Below are 21,661 nucleotides of genomic sequence, written 5' to 3' on the forward strand. Positions count from 1 at the left end.
ATAGGTACTAAACTGCTCCTTCTTTTGCCACATCTTTATGGGAAACCTTGAGAAAGAATGTCTATCTCAACAAAACTTGACACCACACATATGGTTACGTTTCATTGACGATATCTTTATGATATGGACTCAAGGTGGGGCAAAACTAAAACTCTTCCTTGATGACATAAACTTGTTTCATCACACAATCAAATTTACTGCAGAGTTTTAGACCTGACGTTCACTTCCTGGACACCACTGTGACCCTACAAATGACTTGTTCAATAAACCTACGAACGAGCACAACTACCTCTTACCAAGCAGCTGCCGTCCACGTCATCGTATCAGAGACATTCAATAGTCAAGCGCTGCGCATTCAACGCATTTGCTCTTCTGAAGTCCAATTTTAATTCTCGCACCAAAGAACTGTCACAACACCTTCTCAACAGACAGTTTTTTTTGGGGTACTATTGAAATTGAAATATTGAAGTACAAAACTCACCAAAGCAGTTCCAAAAGGATACCACTGGTTCCTGAATTCCACCCTGGTCTCCCACCACTGGCAAATATCATTCACAAGAATTTTCACACTTCAAAGCATGAAACGTCTAAAACCAGTTTTCTCAGAACCACTTGTCATTTCAGTTACAAGACCCAGAAACCTACATGACATTTTCCATCTTTTTTTTCATCTTTTCAGGATGACAACCCATCAGGGGAAAACAAACTAGAAAATACAGGATCATTGCCCTGTACACAAAATTGCAAAATGTGCTTTCGTGATTCTACTGGGGCCCTTCAGAGCTACCAGACTAAACACACGTCAATTGTTCACATCCAGCTGCAAAAGTGCTAAATACATAGAAGTAGAGCAAGTATATAATATGGTATACATATATGGTAACCATATGTAGGTTACCATATACATATACTATATTATATATATATATATATCCAGACCCGGTGGCTACATATGTATACAGATACATACACCCATACACACACGTACACGCACGCACACACGTACACATACGCATTCATGCAATCACATACATACAGGCATACTTACACACACACATACATTTTGAATTTATGTGCTCCATTACAATCATTCGTAGACCGAATGGAGAGATTTAAAAATAACACAAATGAAGAAAAAATTGTCTTTCATTTTCTGTCTCGACTTCTTCTGTTTTCATGTTTTAGCTGCTTTAGATTTATTGAAACAGCTTTTTTACAGTTCCAGTAAAACAGCAGTTACAAATCAACTGTCCAGACATTTCTCTTAATTAAAAAGTTTAAAAATTGGGAAAAATTAGGAAATAAAGAGTTTAATTTAATCTAAAAAAGAAAGTGGCACAAGTTCCTTTATTCATCCTCTATATTTGTGTAATAACTACTAGAGCTATAAATGATAGGATAATTATCAGTACTAGATTCAGGTGAAATCAGAAAACTTCAAATGTTAATCCATTGTCCTCCTTAATGAGATTCAAAACACAGGCTACATTATTATAAAGCAAAACATGTTACACTATAATTTTAAAGATGTTCCACTGACTGTAACATAATATGTTCCACTATCGCATAAGACAGGGATGTGCCCAGGATATACTGATCGCCGTCCTGAGGGAGGGGTCTAAGGGGGAGGGGGTGTCGTCCTCCCCCCTTTAAGAAATTTTTTGATTTTTGAAGGTGCTCAGATGCCAATAGCTGGCACTTGTGTAGCTTTTTAAGCACATACATTAGTTTTGCTAAAAATTTACATTTTAAATTTTGTTTCTAGTGAAATACATTAGTACCTGGTAAAAGTTATTAGTTTGCTTCAAAGAGATTTTATAAGGGACTGATTGAGAGCCATAAGTAATGTTTCTCGCATGCGTAACTGATGCATTATTAGTCTGTATGATTTTGGCATAGGCTAGGCCCACTTTACGTTGAATATATTGTTAGGAATGTTGGGATTTTAGATGAAAATAGTGCTGGGCGGGATTCACATTTTTTAAGACAGTGCCAGGCGGTAATTTTTAGTGCTGGGCGGGCCGCCCAGCGTGGGCACGTCCCTCATAAGATGTTCCTCTCTAGCACAAGATGTTCCTCTCTAGCATAACATGGTCAACTAGAACAAACTGAAATTCATTGGCTACCTTTTCTACAGTAATGTAACAACCAACATAACTCTGATCTTTTCTATACCAAACAGTGAATGTTGATGTTTTTAGGAAGACTACCCCTAACCTCATGTTACTACATTAGAGTTAAACATCATTTCAGTGAAAAGGGAACACACCTGGACAGCAGGCTACTGTTCAATCTCCAGGTGCTTCTAATATCACACTGTATATGTGAAATTACATCAATACTACCAATAGACATGTGCTGGTGCTAAACACAGCTTATCTTCCACAAAAATGATAGAAATATTAATTCTTTATTAGCAATTATGACAAAGAAATAGTTGTTTATCTATATTTCTGTAGACTTCAGGATGTCTTAGGTCAATATCATCTGTGCATTCCTTTATCCACATGTGGTTCCTTCCTTGTCAGTTACCTCTCCATAGCATCACCTTCTTCACTGGGGCTTATCCTGACACCTCCAGATGAAAATATGTGAAGATTATTATCAGCTGCTCCACATAAAAGTAGCTATGGAAGAAAATAATCAATAAATTAATGTCTTGATGAAACAATTAGGTAAATAACGATGATCAGACTTAACGAACAAAACTAATCTTAAAATGTTTTAGGCTGCTAAAGTAACTTCTATCAGTCCAGGTTACAACTTTTTAGTTTTTGAGAAATAACTCTTTAAACATCTCAGACTCGTCAATGAAGTGACTGGACCACTAAGTCTAACACACTGATACTATTAGATCATCTCATCAGATGCAAGACAAATGTCAATAGGAATGCGAAAGAATTTAATGGCTTCAAATGACATGTTAACATTTCATAACAAATTAGTCAAGAACAAACGGTATTGGATGTCATCAAAGGGTGCTCTGTTACGCATATGAAGTAAAAATAAATCAAATATAAAAACATGTTTTGGTTGATTTAATTGACAAAATAAGTAAGAGCTGACCACATCATCAACTTAGACTTTTAAGGAGCATTCCAGAAATTTACCATATATATTGTAAAACTGAATTTCTAGAAAACCAAAAATAGCTACAGAAACATTACAATTGATTTCCCTTGACCTAATAACATATCCAGACTAATGTGTTGTTTAGAATATGAACTTGTTTAGGTTGAGTTATTAGAATTATAAAGCAATTAATCACCATTAACATTAATACCTTCACTATGGAGAACAAACTGCAGTAGCATTAATACAATCTTATGTTAATAATGAAGAAATTCTGGCAAAAGACCTCTAAAGCTCTTTCCATGGCTTTACATTGTTGTGGACAATACAACTCAGCATATCCTGTATTTGTACCTTGTAGGTGTTTTCAAAGCTAGATCCATTGCAATGGCCAGCAAGGTTATTTTGACATTCCAAACAACTAATAGAATCAGTGATATCTCAGTCTCGTCTACACTATTCATTTCATATTGTTCATTGGCTGGTATGTTATTCCGATGTTACTTCTCTCAGCCTGCAGATGACTCTTTAGACTATTCACTTGAAGACAAACATAGCGCTTACATTTTAGAAACATTTGTTTCTAAATTTGAAACATGTAAATTAAGAGTTACATACCTCAGCTATGGACCAATCAACAGCTAGGACTTTATCTTTAATACCGGACATGTCAAACAAGGGAGCCTTTGGACTGTTGGACGAAAATGGAAAAGCTCAAATGAAGAAACAATATCACCAAAAACAGAATGCTCAGTGCTTATGAATATGTATAACTTTCATCAAAATATTATAAGTTCTTTCAGTAAAAATAAAGGAATAATTCTTTCTTTGGAAGTTCACTGTTCATGAGCAAAAGCAAGAAATATATGAGAGTGAGAGCAAAGCATGGTAAGAATTCTATATACAAGGTAATAAACATACATGCTTATGAATCAGAAAGGTTCACATTGGTATCTGATATCCCGCTGCAGTTACCATAGAAACATAAAGATATACCGATGCCTAATAATCTGCTTGATTAAACTTGACACTTGTTCTGTACAAATGACTTTGTCATGACTTCACTCTAAAGCTTGCAAAAAACAGTTGCAAAGTGATTAAAGTAATTATTTGTGTAGAGTGCTTTAATAGCTGATGATACATGTTATAGTCCCTCACTGATTCACTATCAATTACATTCATGAATGTGTTGATGGAAGTTCATAATGCACAGAATTGATCATGTCAAGCAATCCATGTACCAAAAGAACATCAACGCAGTTTACATTCATTCCAATAACAGATAGTGTAAATACAGAATATAAACTAGAAAACCAAGGAAAAGGTCAAAAGTTATACATTTATATTTATTTGCATGTATGCTGGTAAGAAGTCACTTAACATTTATTTTGTCTTCTATTTAAATATATGAGACTTCTGGATATGAAATTGAAGAAACAATAATCTTTCAGTTGATAAGGCACATGCAGAAAACTGCTGTGGTTTATAATGTTGAGTATATAACCCATGCATGCTGATAAGCGAGTAGGAAAAGTATTCAAAATTGACCTTAAAAACTGACCTTCTAATGTCCCACATTTTGATTTGTTTATCGTAACCACCTGACAGCAGTTGGTGTTGGTTGTCAGGTGACCAGGCAACAGACGACACCCAGCCTGCATGATGAGTCAACGATGAGTGCACCACAGAACCTGATTTTTCTCTGGGGTCCCATAACCGAACGTGTCTGTCAACACTTCCTGAAGCTAACAGTTTACTCAAAGGGGAGTAAGAAATGCTAAGAAAAGCTTTAGTACCAGTCTGTCAAGACAAAACAAAAACCAAATTGTGTTATTAACATGGTTAAAAGCAACACATTTAGAGTTGTAACAACAGAAGATGTTTGTCAGTGTGGGATATCATCTGGAGTACAACCACCTTGTTGATGAACAGTTCATATTTTAACAGTTTATGACGCAGTACATTGGATGTACTAAAAAGCCATGTTATAAATAGCATTTGTTATCTGGCAAAGTACATAAGGCAAACTCAAATACAACATATAAAGTCAACTGTTATTTAATTCTTCATAGGACCTGTTTGGGTATATGGACTATATACGTTGCTGTCCATTTGTGAATAAATTGATCCTTTTATCAAAAGATCTATAAATATATGTTTAACATATATAAACACAAACCAGAGAGGATGTGTGGGTTGCTGTGGTAACATCCCATATGTTCATTGTGTGGTCCCATGATGCACTGCATACTTCGTTTTCACCAATCCAGAGCACAGATGAGACAGCTTCTTTATGGCCTTCAAGAGTAATGAGAGGTGTCTGCTCGGAGAGGAACCAAATATTTAGGATTAAATGCTGGCAACTAATGAGTAATACATCTGGCTCTGTGCATTTCATATACAGTTTCAATGTCGAAATTGGGGATAACGTTCCCGGATTTCTTCAAAGCAGAGAATTATGTTTGGCCAAAACTGTACTGTCTACTGGAACAATGTTCAAAAGACCTTTAAAATTTCTAGAATGTCTGTTAATAAAAATAGATCACCTAGACATACAAGTTGTCATAGCAGGCTTTGCCTAGCCTAGCCTATTATTATCATAAGAATCAAGAATGTTGTGTAATTTTCAATTATCATGTTGTGACAAGTACTTGAGCCTGTGTGACCTGCTCTAGTGTTCAGTCTAGTATATAATGGAAAACTTGATGATTTATCCCAAACAGAATGACAGTTTCCTTAAATGATTCAGAGAGTTTTTTTTTCATACTATAATACACATTCTTATCACACTTGTTAAAGTATCAATTTGCTGGTTACCCTGGTAGCAGGCTTTGGATTTTCTGTTTTGACTTTCTTTCGTTCTTGTTCGCTTTCTTCGGATGGATTATCTTCAATTTCTGTCGGTATTCAAAAGAAAAAGAAAACTCAAAACTTGTCAACCTTTCATAACTGTTTGAATGATTCTACACAAACTCCACAAATACGATCCTAATCACATAAATGGAGGTACACCATTAACAGTACACTATTGAAATGGTGTTTCTCGTTACTTTTCGTCTCAGCATAGGAGAAAGCAATGATGATGATCAAATGATTTATTTTTTCTCCATGTTTTATCATTGTAATGGTTTAACTTGAGACACTGTCTCTGAAGCACTGCTGTTCAAGACTAGCTACAGTTAATTTCATGCTCATCTTACTACAGAAATGTAAAAATGTTTGTTTAGATGCACAGTACTGTACCTGTTGACCATATTTTGATAGTTTTGTCGAATGATGCACTGCATATCTGTAATAGATTCATAGAAAGCAAACAACTTATTGATATGTGAAGTCTTGTAACGAAGCTCAAACAAACCAAACATTAATAAATCATTCCTTAAGAACATCAACTTTTAAGCTCTACAATTCCAGAAAACAGGCTACCAATGAATTTAATATTTCAGTAAACCAAAGACGACTTTCACTACCAATAACAGCATTTACTGAAGAAACAAGAGGCCAATCGCAAAATCACTTTAATGAGTACTTCCTTATGGCTGCATAACAACTTTTAAATTCATGAATATTGCACTGAACAAAACACCATGACTTCTGACCTAAGACATTTCAACTACAATACATATTTTGACAATATTACTTAATTTTGATGGTTGCATGTCTATTCAACATTTGCCCTCTTGTTTCTACATTTTTTCTTTAATTTCTAGATGGCTATGCACACATTAACAAAATGCTAAATAACAAATAAAATGAATTGCCTGTTTTCACCTCAGGTCCTTGAAATATATGTATTTTGTAGTATTTCCTTGTTTGACATGGCAAATGCTGTGTAATTAGCTTGGTTAATGAAGCTTAATCAAATTCATACAGGTTCAAGGCTAACATCATTGAGTTACCTGCACTATTGAAGGCTTGCAAGTTCATTTTGAACAGATGCTTAAGATGTAAGACAAGTTAAACAAACACATTACACTTGTGTTTCTTAACATGTTCTACTTCTCACACTCTTAGAAATGTAAAATGAACTTCTGCATCCCCTTAGCCATATGTGGATGAATGCTTTGTGCATTAAGCTTAGGGCCCTTGGTGGGATCCACACACCTACTTTTGTGACCTAGGGACCCTGGAAGTCAACTCATTTTGGTGCAATGTAGGAGTTAGAGACTGCTTAAAGTAGCGCACACATCTGATTTTACAGATCACATACAGAAAGTAAATTAAATTTGCATCCTTGATAAAATTAAATGATACATTACACCTACAAACAATGTGTAACATTATAACTTTGAAAATGTTGGTCTATCAGAGAACCCTTATATTTAACTGGCCAGAAATGGGTTTAATGAAAGAGCTGAATCTAAGCTTTCATTTGCTAGTATAACACATTTAATGGGCTATGCTGAAGCACTTGGATATGAAAATGAGTGTTTTAAATGGACACTCCAGCTTGTGACAGTCTCAGGGATGTGCTCACGCCGGGCGGCAGCGGGCCGCTGCGCCCTGCAGTGCTGAATGCCGCCCAGCACAGACAGTATTTTAAACATTTTGGCCCGGCACTATATTTGATGATTAATATAACAACTTTTACCGTTACCAAAATATGGGAGAATACTTGACACAGAAGTTAGCTCTGGAACAGGAAAAAGAACATCTAAGCATACTTGCAAACTTTGCCAAAGGGGAGTGGGATACCCCACCCATTAGACCCCTCCCCCAGGATGTGGATCACACTACCGTACAAACACATCCAGCACTCAAATATTCCTGAGCACATCCTGCAGGCTGTTGCAACCCACCATTAAATTAGAAATTACTGAAACTACTGAAATTGCTTCTTCAGGAACTGTTTTGTTGATACCTTTAGCTTTGTACCCCACAGAGCCTTTGCCTGGCACCCCAGGTTAACGACCACTGCCTTACACTTTCACAATATAATTTACGAGGTATTCCATAGCAAAATGCTATTCATAATAAGGCAGACTGCTACATAATTGCCACAACTGACAGTAAGTTCGCACCTCAAAGGCTTAGTACTTTCAACCTTTCATGACTAACAAACTTAATAACCTGCAAACTGCTACACAACCTGTGAGTACTAAATGATTCTCTGCCTTAAAGGTCTGGACACCTAGCCAATTTCTCCCATATTCAGTACATTTTTTGTGTAGGATAGTCTCATTCAAAATCTGTTGAAATGTTTTGGCAAGCTCTTTTCGATTCCAAGATTTACACATTTGAAGTTTTGATAAATCTGGGGAAACTCATCAAATATGTGCAAACTATGACATAGAGTGTTGCACTCATCAAAATTTCTTAGTTTAGCCCTTGTTAGGTTAACCCCTAATTACAGCCCACATTCATTAATGGAATAATGTGATGTTCCTTTCTTCAGAGAAGACTATAAAATATTTCCAAATTTTTTGTTAGGCCACCAACCTTTGTTCAGTGTCCTTGAAACAAAGCTTGTAACACAAAGATGTATAACATAACAGAAAACTAGGCAGTCACTCCTTTTACATCATCAATGTGAATAGTTAGCTCATGTTTATTCATAAATGAAACTAGATGAAATCAACCATAGAGACTAACCCTGCTGCCACTGGAGTCTACTGCCAGAGAATCGACACTCCTGGAATGTCCTCTGCAGCAGTACAGACATCTGTGTGTGTTTGAGTCTTCCTTCCATTCCCACAGAAGGAGAGTCTGGTCATGTGATCCACTCGCAAACAGACTCCTATCTTCTTCTGAATGAATAGAAACAAGTCAATAATTACCAGAGTGACCACTCTCTCCGATAGGGTTACTTTATGTAACTAATAACATTAACTTTGGCAACTTTTGAAGAGGATTGGCTACTAAACTTTTATAGAAATGTAGTTGATCAGCTTAATGAGCTACATGTTGACCTGTCACACATCATCAAAGCAATCTGCCATTCAAATACAACACTTGTCAAACTTCAGGCATTTAAAATGTTCAAATGTTTTACCTCTGCTAAACCTTTTGATGAAGCTAATAACATGAAGAACCTTGTCCTCACTATGCTAAAATCACATGCAAAGTATTAAATCTATACAGTACTGTACATTGTTTACTGTACAATACGTTGCATAGAGGGTTTCAGGAACTAACTGTTGATTTAAAATGACTTTTGACCTCCATCAAACACATTTTAATTTTCTCTGCTTTCAGATATAGTCCATCGGGGCAGGCCTCAAAATGTGCTTAAAAAACGAGTTTCGTTGCACATATTTAGTACCAAGGTTTGTTGGTTGGAAGTGGTAGAGGGATGTCCTGGGAACATTTTTCACGATGTTGGATGATTGGAGAGGTGTTATTTTTCGAGTAAACAACAAACAAATGACGTCACTCTTATACGGTGTACGATGATTACAACAAAGCAGTTCCTTGTCACAGCAACACGAAAACGGCATTTAAATGCATTTGAACTTATTAGAACCTAGATGTTTTTGTTGACAGGTATAGAGGGATGTCCTGAGATTATCGTAGGAGTTGTTGGATGCTTGGAGAGATGTTATATTGTTGGTAAACAACAAATTACCTCACTATGAAGTGTGGGCTAAATTAAAAATCAGCAACGACTATTCACAGCAACATGATAATAGTTTTTAAATGTTACTAAACCTATTTAGAACCAAGGTTTGTTGGTTGGATAATGTGAAGAAATGTCCTTAGAATACTTGAAGAGTCGTTGGATGCTAAAAGAAGTAATACTTTACGAGTAAACAATAAACATATGACGTCATAGTCCATCAGGGCAGGCTTCAAAAAGTGCTTAAAATACGAGTTTCGTTGCACATATTTAGTGCTAAGGTTTGTTGGTTGGAAGTTGTAGAGGGATGTCCTGGGAACATTTTTCGCGATGTCTGATGTTTGGAGAGGTGTTATTTTTGGAGTAAACAACAAACAAATGACGTCACTCTTATACGGTGTTAGACAATTACAACAAAGCAGTTCCTTGTCACAGCAACATGAAAATGGCCTTTAAATGGTTTTGCACTTATTATAACCTAGATGTTTTTGTTGATAGTTTTACAGGGATGTCCTGAGATTATCTTAGGATTTGTTGGATGCTTGGAGAGGTGTTACCTTGCGTGTAAACAACAAATGACCTCACTACAAAGTGTGGGCTAAATTGAAAATCAGCAATATTCACAGACTATTCACAGCAACATGATAATAGTTTTTAAATGTTACTAAACCTATTTAGAACCAAGGTTTGTTGGTTGGATGTTGTAAAGAAATGTCCTTAGAATGCTTGAAGAGTTGTTGGATGCTAAAAGAGGTAATACTTTACAAGTAAACAATAAACATATGACGTCACTGTTATAGGTTGGACGGCAATCAAAACTCAGGAGTTCCTTGTAACAGCAACATGGAAACGAAATAATTAAATTGTTCTTGACTTATTTAGAAACAGGATGTGTTGGATGAAAGTAATGGAGCGATATCATAATGATATTTAAATAGTTGTTGGGTGCTAGGAGAGGTGTTATTTTACGAGTAAACAATATACATATGACGTCACTCTTATACGTTGTAAGATAATGAAAATAGAGCAGTTTCTTGTCACAGCAATATGATAACATAATTTAAATGTTCTTGCACTAACAGTACTAAGGACCAGGTAATGTTGCTTGAAAGCTATATAGGAACGTCTGAAGAACATTTTAACAGTTGTTGGGTGCTAAGAGAGGTGTTATGTAAAGAGTTAACAATGAACAAATAACGTCATTCTTATACGTTTTGCTGTACGACAATTAAACAGAGCAGTTCCTTGTCACAGCAAGATGATAAAATAATTAAACACAGTATTAAGAACCAGGATGTGTTGGCTGAAGTAAAAGAGGAATGTCCGAAGAATATTTTAAGAGTTGTTGGATTCTTAAAGCAGTGTTATTTTTCGAAAACAAAAAATTTATGTTGTGTTAAACATAATTTGAACAAATGCATTTTTAAACACTGTCCGTCTCCTGAAGTCTGCCTCGAGACTCACCTTTAACACAAATGTAGCTGGTCAAAAATGCAGTGACCAGGCAAAAATATATGTTTTTAGGTTTGGGAAAATTACAAGTAGCACCTTCCCATGAGAGAAGGACCGGATGACTCTGAGATCATGGGGACAACTTGAAAAGGCGTAACGCTCACACAAAAGTAAACATAAGGAAAAATAGTAGGTTTACTATGCACATGAATCTTGTATTAAAAACAATGGGGTCACTTAAACTTAAAGAAAAATTTAAATGATATACAGTAAATGGGTAACTAACAGATCTTATCAGAGCTGTTACGTCTAACAAGAAATCCACTGAACTTATTTCAAAATAAACTGCCTAAAAGTTCTAAGTTAGAACACAATCGCGGCGCGGGTCAACCAACTAAAAAGTCGCAAAATATAATTACTTCCTTGGGTTACTTCGATCAGAGGCAGGTTCACTCTGTTGGGGGAAGTCTCTGAGATAGGTTTGCTCACTGAACGGCTCTTGACCAGCTTGCTCTTCAATCCCTGGTATCTGGGGTCCATTGACCTATCAGCTGTCAATTAAGTTACTAAATAATTACCAGGCACATTACTTAACCCCAATCTAACCTTATTAATGGGTCTCATCAGTGTCCTTACATAAATTTGTTGTTACACATCCATCACCAAGAATATTCCTACCAAAATAAAATAGCTATTAAACTGTCTATTTCTCCTACAGCTCTCAAAAGTGATAGAGGCTTGGAGCCATTACATGTATTCCTAGAAAACAAGGGCCACACAAAACAATAACTATGTTCAAAAATGACAAAGGTCACACAGGGCCACGTGACCACAAACTGTTGCCCTGTAGTAGTAGCATAAAAGTGAAACTTTAGGGAACTCCTCAATCTACCAAAGTAAGTTATTCATTGTCAAATGAATAAAACAAAATAAGAAAAAGAACGGAAAAGATCAAATGAATTAAACAAAATTGGAAAATGAAAGAAAATGATCAACATAAACACCAACAAAACATTGACCATGTTATGCTTTGGTTACACAAACAATCCTTTCTGAGAGATATGACTTCCTCGTCACTATCAACATGACCAACACCCAAAGCCACTTGCTTAGGAAGTAGTCTTCTTCTGTTATGTGAAGACAGAATGTCTTGGGCAATAGCACTGTCATCCTTTCATCACAGCAGCTTTTTCAGCATCTCGTGCCAAACACTGAGACAGCTGTTCTGTCTGCCCACTAACAGATCTTCTTCCTTTTGAAAACTTGAGTCCTGATTGTGCCAGAGAAATCTCTGTAGAGGGAGCACCGCAAATATCCTTGTCTTTGGCGCGGATGGGCCTGCACTTTCATCTGCAACAAATCAAAAAAAAATTGTTTGGTTGATACAGTATTTTGAATTGTCCTGTTGATCACACTGTGGTTCACATTTATTGTCTACACTGGAACTCAACTGACTAATAAGCCTCCATTTATTTCAGTGTAAGTCTGGAGCCATGAGCTTGGTAGGGTATAGTTACAAACCCACACACTAGAAAGGTTTGAGAACACATGCGACGCTACTTGACCGGATTTCCCATACTAAAAGAAGGCCTCTCCATACATGCATCAAAGTAAAATAAACCAAGCAAGATGCTTTGATATAAAATATTTTTTTCCAAATTTTTAAAGAGCTGTAATAAGACTACAGGTGCAACTAAATCGAGTGCCATGCTGATGCTAAATTAGCTGGAAACTTACATATGCCAACTCGCTGTAGCATTGCCTAGGCCTATTTACTTAGTGGCCTGTATATAAGCTACATTACACGCTACATTTGTTTGTGTGTGTGCCAGTACTACCAGGAGCGATGGAGACATGCTCTGGGCTTAGTTAGGCCCTGTTTTGACAAATTAATCCAAGACTAGAGGCTTGACCATAGGCCCAGGCTGACATTGAATATTGATAGGCCTAACGTTAGTCTGCCTATCGAACCTACACTGGTGTTGATTTCATTTCTTTGTTTCATGACAAATAAAATATGAAATAAATACAACAGATACCAGTATATAGTAGCTGTCGATCTATCCTTCATGGTTGCTACGTTAATCACTTCTAGTCTAAGGCAAACTAGTAATAGTATAGTATTGAACAGCCTTGTCCTAAATTTTCATAGTTGGCATTCGTATCACTTCAGGAAGTTTTCTTGTCACAGTAATGCTCTAACATGAGTATTAGTAACAGGCCTTGAATTACCTTCATCGTTTGTGTACTGAATCATGGAAGCACCTTCTAGGTATGAAAATTTGCCACCCTCAATACTGCTTCATATCTCGGCACATTTGACGTCGGTTTGCCAACTGTTGGCTGTAAATTTTGTTAGACTTTCAGCCCATCGTTCTCTTGTTATGCAGTACGTTATGCAGACTAGTTGTAAACACGTACAAACGTTACATACACACAGTCTGTGCATATACATCACGCCGAGCCGAGCAGTTTCTGTATCAGCTGACATATCACATGCCATACAATAAGGATTTTGATTGGCTCTTGGGTGAAAAAATCGCTGCGATCGGAGAAGTCCTAACAACGCAAAGCGGACTAAATGAGTCCGTTTTAAACTGCTGTTTACTCTTAAGATAACACTTCCCGAACCATCCAACATCGAGAATTGTAATAAGCATATGAAAACACACCATAATATGTGATCAAACCTTGGTACTAAATATGTGCAACGACAGTGAACGATACCGAGCCTGCCCCGATGGACTAATACTGTGTTTACAATCTGTTGACTTCAAATGATAGCAAAGCAAACTTCCACACTTGCTGGCACATCATAAGGCCTCTTTATCATGTATTACTCTTATTATTAGTTTTATGATTAATGTAGGTACAACCTTTCTTCAAGTTGCCATTCTTCCCTTGTTACATTTCAAGATTTTTTTTAACCTCTGCTGACCTTTGAACTTTACCAACAATTTCAGACACCTTGCACTCATTTTGGGCTATCGAAATACCAGTTATGACAATTGCCAACATTTCCCTTCTTGAGATATCCTGTTGACAAGATTTTAAGGTTTTAACTTCCACTACAAACTGAAGATTTGTTGCACTACATAGACTCAGCAATAATGTTTATATAAAATGATACAAATTTTAAGATATTGAGCTTACAAAATGTTCACATTATGACATCTTAACACCTCACATGACCTTTGAACCAAGAAAAACCATAGGAAACTTGTAATTAATATGGGTAAGCCACAGACCATGTAAAACATTAATCATCAATGCTATTGTGATAACAAGCTAGGGTATCACACAGATATGCACACAGACATCTATGAACACCAACCTGACTGCAAAGGTTACTATAAATATATACTATATAGATGTGACTACATAGATGTTTCCAATTGGTGTCCTATCATGAAACTAAACATGTACTCAGTATCTTTAAAGTACAGTATCACCTTAGTAGTTGGTGTTATGTACATAGACAAACATACAGTAGTAGTGCACTGAGATTTAAGCAAGTTAGCTCAACTCTGTAAGAAGAAACAAATGCAAATTTGACAATATAAGTTAGTACAAAGTGTTACCATTCTTGATCCATGCAACAGATTTCACAGGTTCTGAGTGATATTCCAAGGTAGCAATGGCACTGCCATCTTTGTTCCAGAGTCTCACGTGGTTGTCATAGCAACCAGTAAGTATTCTACATGGGTATTAAACATGTAAGAGAACTTCATGAGCTGAAGAGTTAGTATTCCTACTTCATGTCTAAATGTTTCACTTTAACCTTTAATTTTGTTTTATAGTTAATAAAATTCAAAATTTCTACTTGTACCTAATAAGTACAGGAATAGCCTCGATCGCATAAATTAACGTAAGAGGAAACATTATCTGAGAAGTTTCAGACACAATGAAACTATAACAGCAACACTTTTTGGAAAATTGAAATGCCACTAAAACCATATTGCATAAATAACCATTAGTATTAATATATTATAACTGTGGATTCTGTAAGAAATAATGAGATGCATGACAACACAAATGCAACTTGAGAGAACATTCATGAAAACATAAGAAGCAGCAAGGTCTAAAAATCCAAAAAAAGGTGGCCAAATATAATACAGAAACTCACCGACCACTATGACCTCTAACAGTGCTGATCCAGTCATCGTGCAGAACACTACCCACAGGCTTAGGACTAGGAAACTTTTCAACATATTCAATGTCAACTACTGTTTCCGTAGATACTCCTTTCTCTTCCAGGTGTTCACCCAGTGAGAGTCGCAAGAATTCGCCATTGATGAGAAAATCAAAATCAACCTGTTTGTGTTCTTGCTCTGTCTTATCTATGACAAAATGCAGATAGGAAAATGGTGGAATCTTTGAGGAAAACTAAAAGTCAGCTCAAACTAAGTACCTATTAGCTGAATGATATACACTGTACAATACAGATCAACATTGCATTCTTTCACATGGTAGAAAATGCAATCAGCTCTCAAATATTAAAGTTGCTGCTCTGAGGCAATTGGAGCTTATTCAATGTGAGTAAATATTTAAATTGAAGATCCAACTGAAAAAAGGTGAATCTTGCATTTCAGACCTACAGACCAACCTTTGAAGTTATAATGTTAACAACTGCAAGAAATGTTTTCTTTTTGATGACCAGTGTAAGAATTAACAGAAATTATTTCAACATGTTCGCATTAATGCATAGTTTGATAGCTGACCAAACTGCAATACAAGATTAGGTAGTGTGTGGATTCATGGGAATAATTTGCAGTTTAATTTTATAATCAAGTTCACAACAGCCCACTATATGTGAGATCTCTTACTACTACTACTATGAGATACATCAGTTTCTAATTCTGAGGCAATGTAGGAATGGTTGAAGTGTAAGGGCTGTCGGTATATCGATATTATCGATAATAGCCGGTATTTCAATTGTAGTCATATGGACGATATCCATTTCCAACCGCATCGATATGTTGCAAACATCAAATTAGAAATACCAATTAAAATATGGAAACATAGACTGTTATTGATATCACAGAGACTTGCCTATATTCTACTAAATATCGATACACTAATTTGAGCGGTGTTTCGTACAAATTCTGTGTCAAAACTTATGCAAACAGGTTCTTTACTGTCCTTTCTAGTTCTACTACTAAACAATGATAAGAATAGCCTAGTTTCCCTTGTTCTACAACCCTATAAACCATTAGTAAACATGGCCGTCACTGCGCAAAAGCCTAGGACTATGTGCTGGGACAGTATATACCCCTAATCACTGATCTTCTTTACTGACCAAACGATATAGTCCAAACAGCTAAATACCAACTGTATCAATATATATAGACTACCCACTGTATTGATACTAACTATAGAGCGACTGATACAGCGAGATTGGTCTTCACTGCTGCTTCATCCAACAACAAGGGGGCTTGTTAACACTGTAGTCTTGGCACACACAGTGGCTAGGTGCCCATAAGACCATCACCCACACAGTCGGACAATCCTATTAAATGCAAGTCACTGTAGTATCCGATAGGGAAGAACTGACCTATGACCCTAGGCCTATAGGCATTATATCTTGGGGCAAACAATTTTTCGTTATAGAATTTATTGAATGAAAATTTTCTTATGTTAGTAAACTATTCCAAAAATTAATCATCATAGATAGACGCCTTTTCAAACCAGCTTCATTTGTCATAATTTGTGTAACATAGTTAGTATCATTTAGTGCCATGCAGTGTACATCAACAGCAATGCAGGAATGATGGAAACCCTGATGAATCATAATGAATATATTCAGCTATCTAGCCAGCTACACTTAGATGTTATGTACGGTACCTGGGGATTTACTGCATGGTACCTGGGGATTTACTGCACGGTTCCTGGGGATTTTACTACAAATGCGGCATCCCACCATCAATCCCACGTCCATAGCATATTTAACATTTTCTACAAAACTTAAGGAGCTCAATAAATCAGTTAGAAGTGCAATATTTTTATTCTTGTATTTTCTCTCTAGGCAATGTTTAACTTTACATTGATTCCGACATTCACAGCATATGCATGGAGTATAAAGTTTTGACAGACCTTATGTTTGACAGTTGTATACCATACAATAGTATGTCTAGGCCAACATACACAGTAACTAGTCTACCACAAAATTTCCCACTTTTGTCATTTTGTTGATGTCTATTAGTTATAGATTTCACCATTTGATTTTTTTTTCGTGCATATTGTAGACCTATCACTATAGGCATCAGTTGTGCACAAGTGAATCTGTTGTCAGAGGTCATTATAACTAAGTACTGTGTGTTCCTGTAGAGGTAATTAAAAGTGCATGTTTTTATGGAGGACTGCAGGAATGCAACTTCTTCTGGGCGGATACAAACAAGTGTAAGATGTTGCATCCTGCAGACCCAACTTTTAAAATCTTAACAATACGCCACAGATATATTTATTAAGTTTTGAAATTTGAAATTGATTGCCAAAATACTATACAAACCTGTCTCAGATACTTCCAAAAATATTTAATCAAGGTAAAACACATTTGCAACATTTTAATAATACTCAACATTCTTTCTTACTTTGTCATGGTCAAAAAGTTGATGCATATTCATGCAACTTACCAAACATCCCCATCCCACAATGTACCTGCAAAACCAACGTATATGAAAGTATTACATGCTTACCTTGAAGAAGCAATTTATTGATGAGATCACTCAGATCTGAAACAACAATATTAGCTGGGACAGAGAATGGGGTGTCAGCCACAGAATATCTGATGAAGAAAACATATAAAAGATACTTATGATACATAAGATATTACTGTGATAATCATTGCTAATCATTAGGATGCCAGGAAAATAGCCACATTTTGGAAACAAATTCAGAGAATTCTTCAGGTTGGACTTAACGTTTTCCATTGCCACTGTATGATCAGAAATTCAAAAAGTGAGTCTTAATACTGTAGGCCTACTGTTCGATAAAACTAAAAGGTAGCCTAGGCCTTCCTAATTATTACATTAGCCTAGGCTATAGAACTCACACCTGTACATGTACCCACATGCCCACCATCAGATAACATGATAATGGTTACATAGAATTCTGTAATATTTGTAGGCATACCTGTAACACCGACTAAGTCCCTGCCTAACCCTTGGTTTACTTGTATTAATACTGTTAGGACTGCCCTAAATTGTACTAGGTCTATGCAATGTCCAACTCATCTCCCGACTCCCAGTCTGTAAGTCCCAGTCTTAAGTCTGACAACTTACATGTTATTGATCTAGTGCCATTCCGCCATAGGCACATACCGTCATACCTTTCAAAACTTATGGCGGAAAGGTACATTTTAGGAATGGATTTTACACTGGTGTACAGGAATGTATCAGTGAAATTTTCTTTGAATTGCGTGGAAGGATAGGTAAGATTGGGAAATTGATTCACAGTCTTTCATGTACAGGTTGATAGAATAGTTTTAATGGTAAGTTCGTAAGAGTTGATATACTGTCTTCAAATATACAAAAGTTGGTTGAATGAATTCAATTAAATTAGGCTGATTGTTTCTTAAAAAGACCAATTCTGATTGTCGATTTAAAAGACCGATTTTGCAGGCCTTGGTAGAGTGAAACTAAGCAATATACAGTGCATATACAGTGCACCCACAGTAATGTGCTCTTTCCGCCATACAAATAGTGTTTGCCGCCACGGCAGAATGGCACTTTTTGTATGGCGGAAAGAGCACATTTTCTACGGCAGAAAGTACCGATGGTGGAATGACAAGGCCCCCACAAGTTACAAGACTAAGTTCTACTAAGTAGCATGGTGACTTCGAAGTTCGGACACTTAAGACTTAAAACACCCCAAAACTAAATCTTCTGGTATAAATCACCGGAAAATAAACTTCATATGGGGGGAGAATTGTGTTATAGTACGATACGCGGCCAAACTTTCTTTCCTGCAAACTGTTTTCACGTTGTATTCCAAGAAGATTCTTCGTGATTGTGGAACTGGTATTTCTTTGCTAGAGTATTGCGAAGTTCGGACACGCAACCCACAGTGTGGCGCTGGTGATAAAATTGGTGGCGCAGTTGCTTTTTCAGTAATTATAACAGACTTCATATATCTCGGTCATTTTATTGACTAATATGTAAGTATTTTCTTGCACACGGGCCATTTTGGAGAGAAAATAACTGTAGCTTCGTACTTTTTGGTGAAATTTGGCTCTTCCTGTAAGTTGTCATGGTAAAATCGTGTATTTCTTAGGGTGTCCGAACTTCACAGTATGCCGAACTTTGCACTACTGACTATACTACTAAGGTTCTTATCTTTGTCTAGCTGCCGGCCAAATAATTAAATAGAAAACTGTCCCCGGCTGTCGGGTGATTAAACACGACCAATGAAGTAACTTGCAAACACCCTAGTACTAGGCTTCAGTCTATAGAACGAAGTTTTGCCTTTACAGTACACTAATTAGGGCCCAAGATTGAGCAATAAAATTTCGCAGATCTAGGCCTACGGACTTTTCAGTGTAAAATAACCCACGTGAATAACAACAAATCGTTGATGTAGATTAAAAGGATAAAACGGAACCGTAATAAATAGTTACTTCTTCTGAGCGGTAAAGAATCTTGCTTGAAGTCGAGATCCATCTGATCCCGGGATTGCGCTGGCCATCAACGATTACTTCGCACCTGAAAATGAAGATATTAAAATTGTCTCGTTTCACACTTCGAGACGTGAGCGGGCTGTGTCTAACATAGTCCTCCATACATGAGTGACAGTTTAGTGACCACACCTATAATCATCTAACATCCAATAGAATCTTTCCATTTCTTAACATTTTCTAGGATCCGCCCCAATAACATGAAAGGCTCATATACGCATCAAAGTGTTTGATGCTAACATGAATTCTTTGAAATATAACGTTGAAACTGAAAACTGATTTTTGTTTTTAATGAAGACCCATTAAAAAAAACCTTTCTAACATCGTACAACTTGCTCCTAAGTGTTTTCCCAAGAGGCAGCTGACCTGAGTCTTTCACTCATTCTGTAAATAAGAGGGAATGTCGTGAAAGACTCAGCCTGACACACCTGACATGCTGAGGGTCTCATGTAGCATCTACTGAGACACCGAATCCTAAAAGACAGACCTGAGTCTTTCATTCATTCTGGAAATACCGATCGAGACCATACGTGTCATCATAGGCGTAGAAGGCGGGGGTGCTGGGGGGGGGGGGGGGGCATGCAGCCCCCTAACCAAATATTTTTGTGAAAAGTCGGGCAATATGCTGAGAATTTTTCGGGCACCTACCAGGGGCGTATCCAGGGGGGCGCAACAGGCGCCCGCCCCCCCTATTGGCCGTCACCAAAAAAAAAAAGTTTAGCAAAAAAAAATTGATGACGACCTTTATGTGAGATGTCGGTGATCGCTCACCCCCCCCCCCTCCCCTCCCGTATTCTTTATTTTTGTTTGCCAAAAAAAGGTTCTGGCGAAGTTCGGCGGCATAATAGTTTTAGAAACATAGATGGTAATTGTGTTTGTATTATCACTATAAACACTAAGTGACATGCCAGCCATACTACATTGTGCATTTTGTGTCCATATTTACTGGAAATGTTGCTTATTATTAAGGTCGAAAAATGGATCACATATGGCCATGGGCGGCGATCCTGGGTGGAGGGGGGATATATCCCCCCATGAAAATGGGTGGAGGGGATGTAATGCACCATATCCCCCCCCCCCCACCAAATGCCAGGGATAAGAATATTTTCATGCCTACATTTATGCATCTTCGTTAATGTACGGCTCTTTTTTAGCTTCATTTCTCGCCTACCATAAACGCAGTGCGATCTTTTCAAATAAAGCGTCTTTATAAAGCAAAAATAGTTGACTGTAGGCTTCATTGGCCCTATAACAACAAAATGTATTATTGCGCCCACGGTATTGATATAGTACATATATGCACCCTCATAGTATTCATATAGGCCCTATAGTAGGCCTACACACGTACATGTTCCCTCGAACAGCTGAGAATCTCATGTAACCAGGGTAATGCTTAATACACGTTTCACCTGGATGCCCTAGCAATCGGTACCTAGGAATGTAACTATGTGTAATTGTGTATTGCATGTGTATAGGCCTATAATAGCCTGCATGAGGCCATTTTCTTCATCGAATAATATAAAAAAGCTCTCGAACATTCTAACGTTGCGCCTGAAACAAGATTGACAGGGGCAATTTTCCCAAAATAACACCCGAAATTTAAAAAAAAGTATATTGGATCCTGATTATGAGATATCTCGGACATGACATCCCTATTTTAAAGTTGGGTATATGCCGCTTGGAAATCTCGGGAAGTGCCGTTTCCGGCCATCTAGAGGGTTTGTTAATCCCAAAATTTTCTTGTACGCTTCGCGCCAACTCATGGTGGCGCTACGCTTAGATAGTCAACAAGGTCATATCCCCCCCCCCCCACTCGGAAGTACGGATCGCCGCCCATGCATATGACACCATTTTGCAAAACAAAAAAAAAGCAAAAATTGTACACCCCTCCCCTTAGACCCATCCCCCAG

At 37.0% G+C, this 21,661-nt stretch overlaps 1 protein-coding gene across 1 annotated transcript; it reads right to left on the reverse strand.

The window, feature by feature from the left end:
• Positions 1 to 1,934: 1,934 nt before the first annotated feature.
• LOC139958488 (ribosome biogenesis protein WDR12-like) lies at positions 1,935 to 19,853 on the reverse strand. The gene is made up of 11 exons (XM_071955586.1): positions 19,695 to 19,853; positions 17,776 to 17,864; positions 15,207 to 15,420; positions 14,662 to 14,777; positions 8,665 to 8,819; positions 6,316 to 6,361; positions 5,890 to 5,969; positions 5,252 to 5,392; positions 4,634 to 4,872; positions 3,691 to 3,763; positions 1,935 to 2,627 (listed from the first exon to the last, which is right to left on the reverse strand). The coding sequence occupies exons 1-11, from the start codon at positions 19,760 to 19,762 to the stop codon at positions 2,529 to 2,531; spliced, it is 1,320 nt and encodes a 439-aa protein (XP_071811687.1). The 5' UTR covers positions 19,763 to 19,853; the 3' UTR covers positions 1,935 to 2,528.
• Positions 19,854 to 21,661: the final 1,808 nt, after the last annotated feature.

This window comes from Apostichopus japonicus, chromosome 18 (genome assembly GCF_037975245.1).
Source record: "Apostichopus japonicus isolate 1M-3 chromosome 18, ASM3797524v1, whole genome shotgun sequence".
Lineage (NCBI taxonomy): Eukaryota > Metazoa > Echinodermata > Holothuroidea > Aspidochirotida > Stichopodidae > Apostichopus > Apostichopus japonicus.

Excerpts from the sequence above, each read along its gene's own strand:
- LOC139958488 (XM_071955586.1), bottom strand. The coding sequence starts at position 19,762 with ATGGCCAGCGCAATCCCGGGATCAGATGGATCTCGACTTCAAGCAAGA. Across the intron at positions 17,865-19,694 it reads TTCTTTACCGCTCAGAAGAA|ATATTCTGTGGCTGACACCC; the intron begins GTAACTATTTAT and ends TTTCTTCATCAG. Across the intron at positions 5,393-5,889 it reads ATCCAAAGCCTGCTACCAGG|ACACCTCTCATTACTCTTGA; the intron begins GTAACCAGCAAA and ends CTCTCCGAGCAG.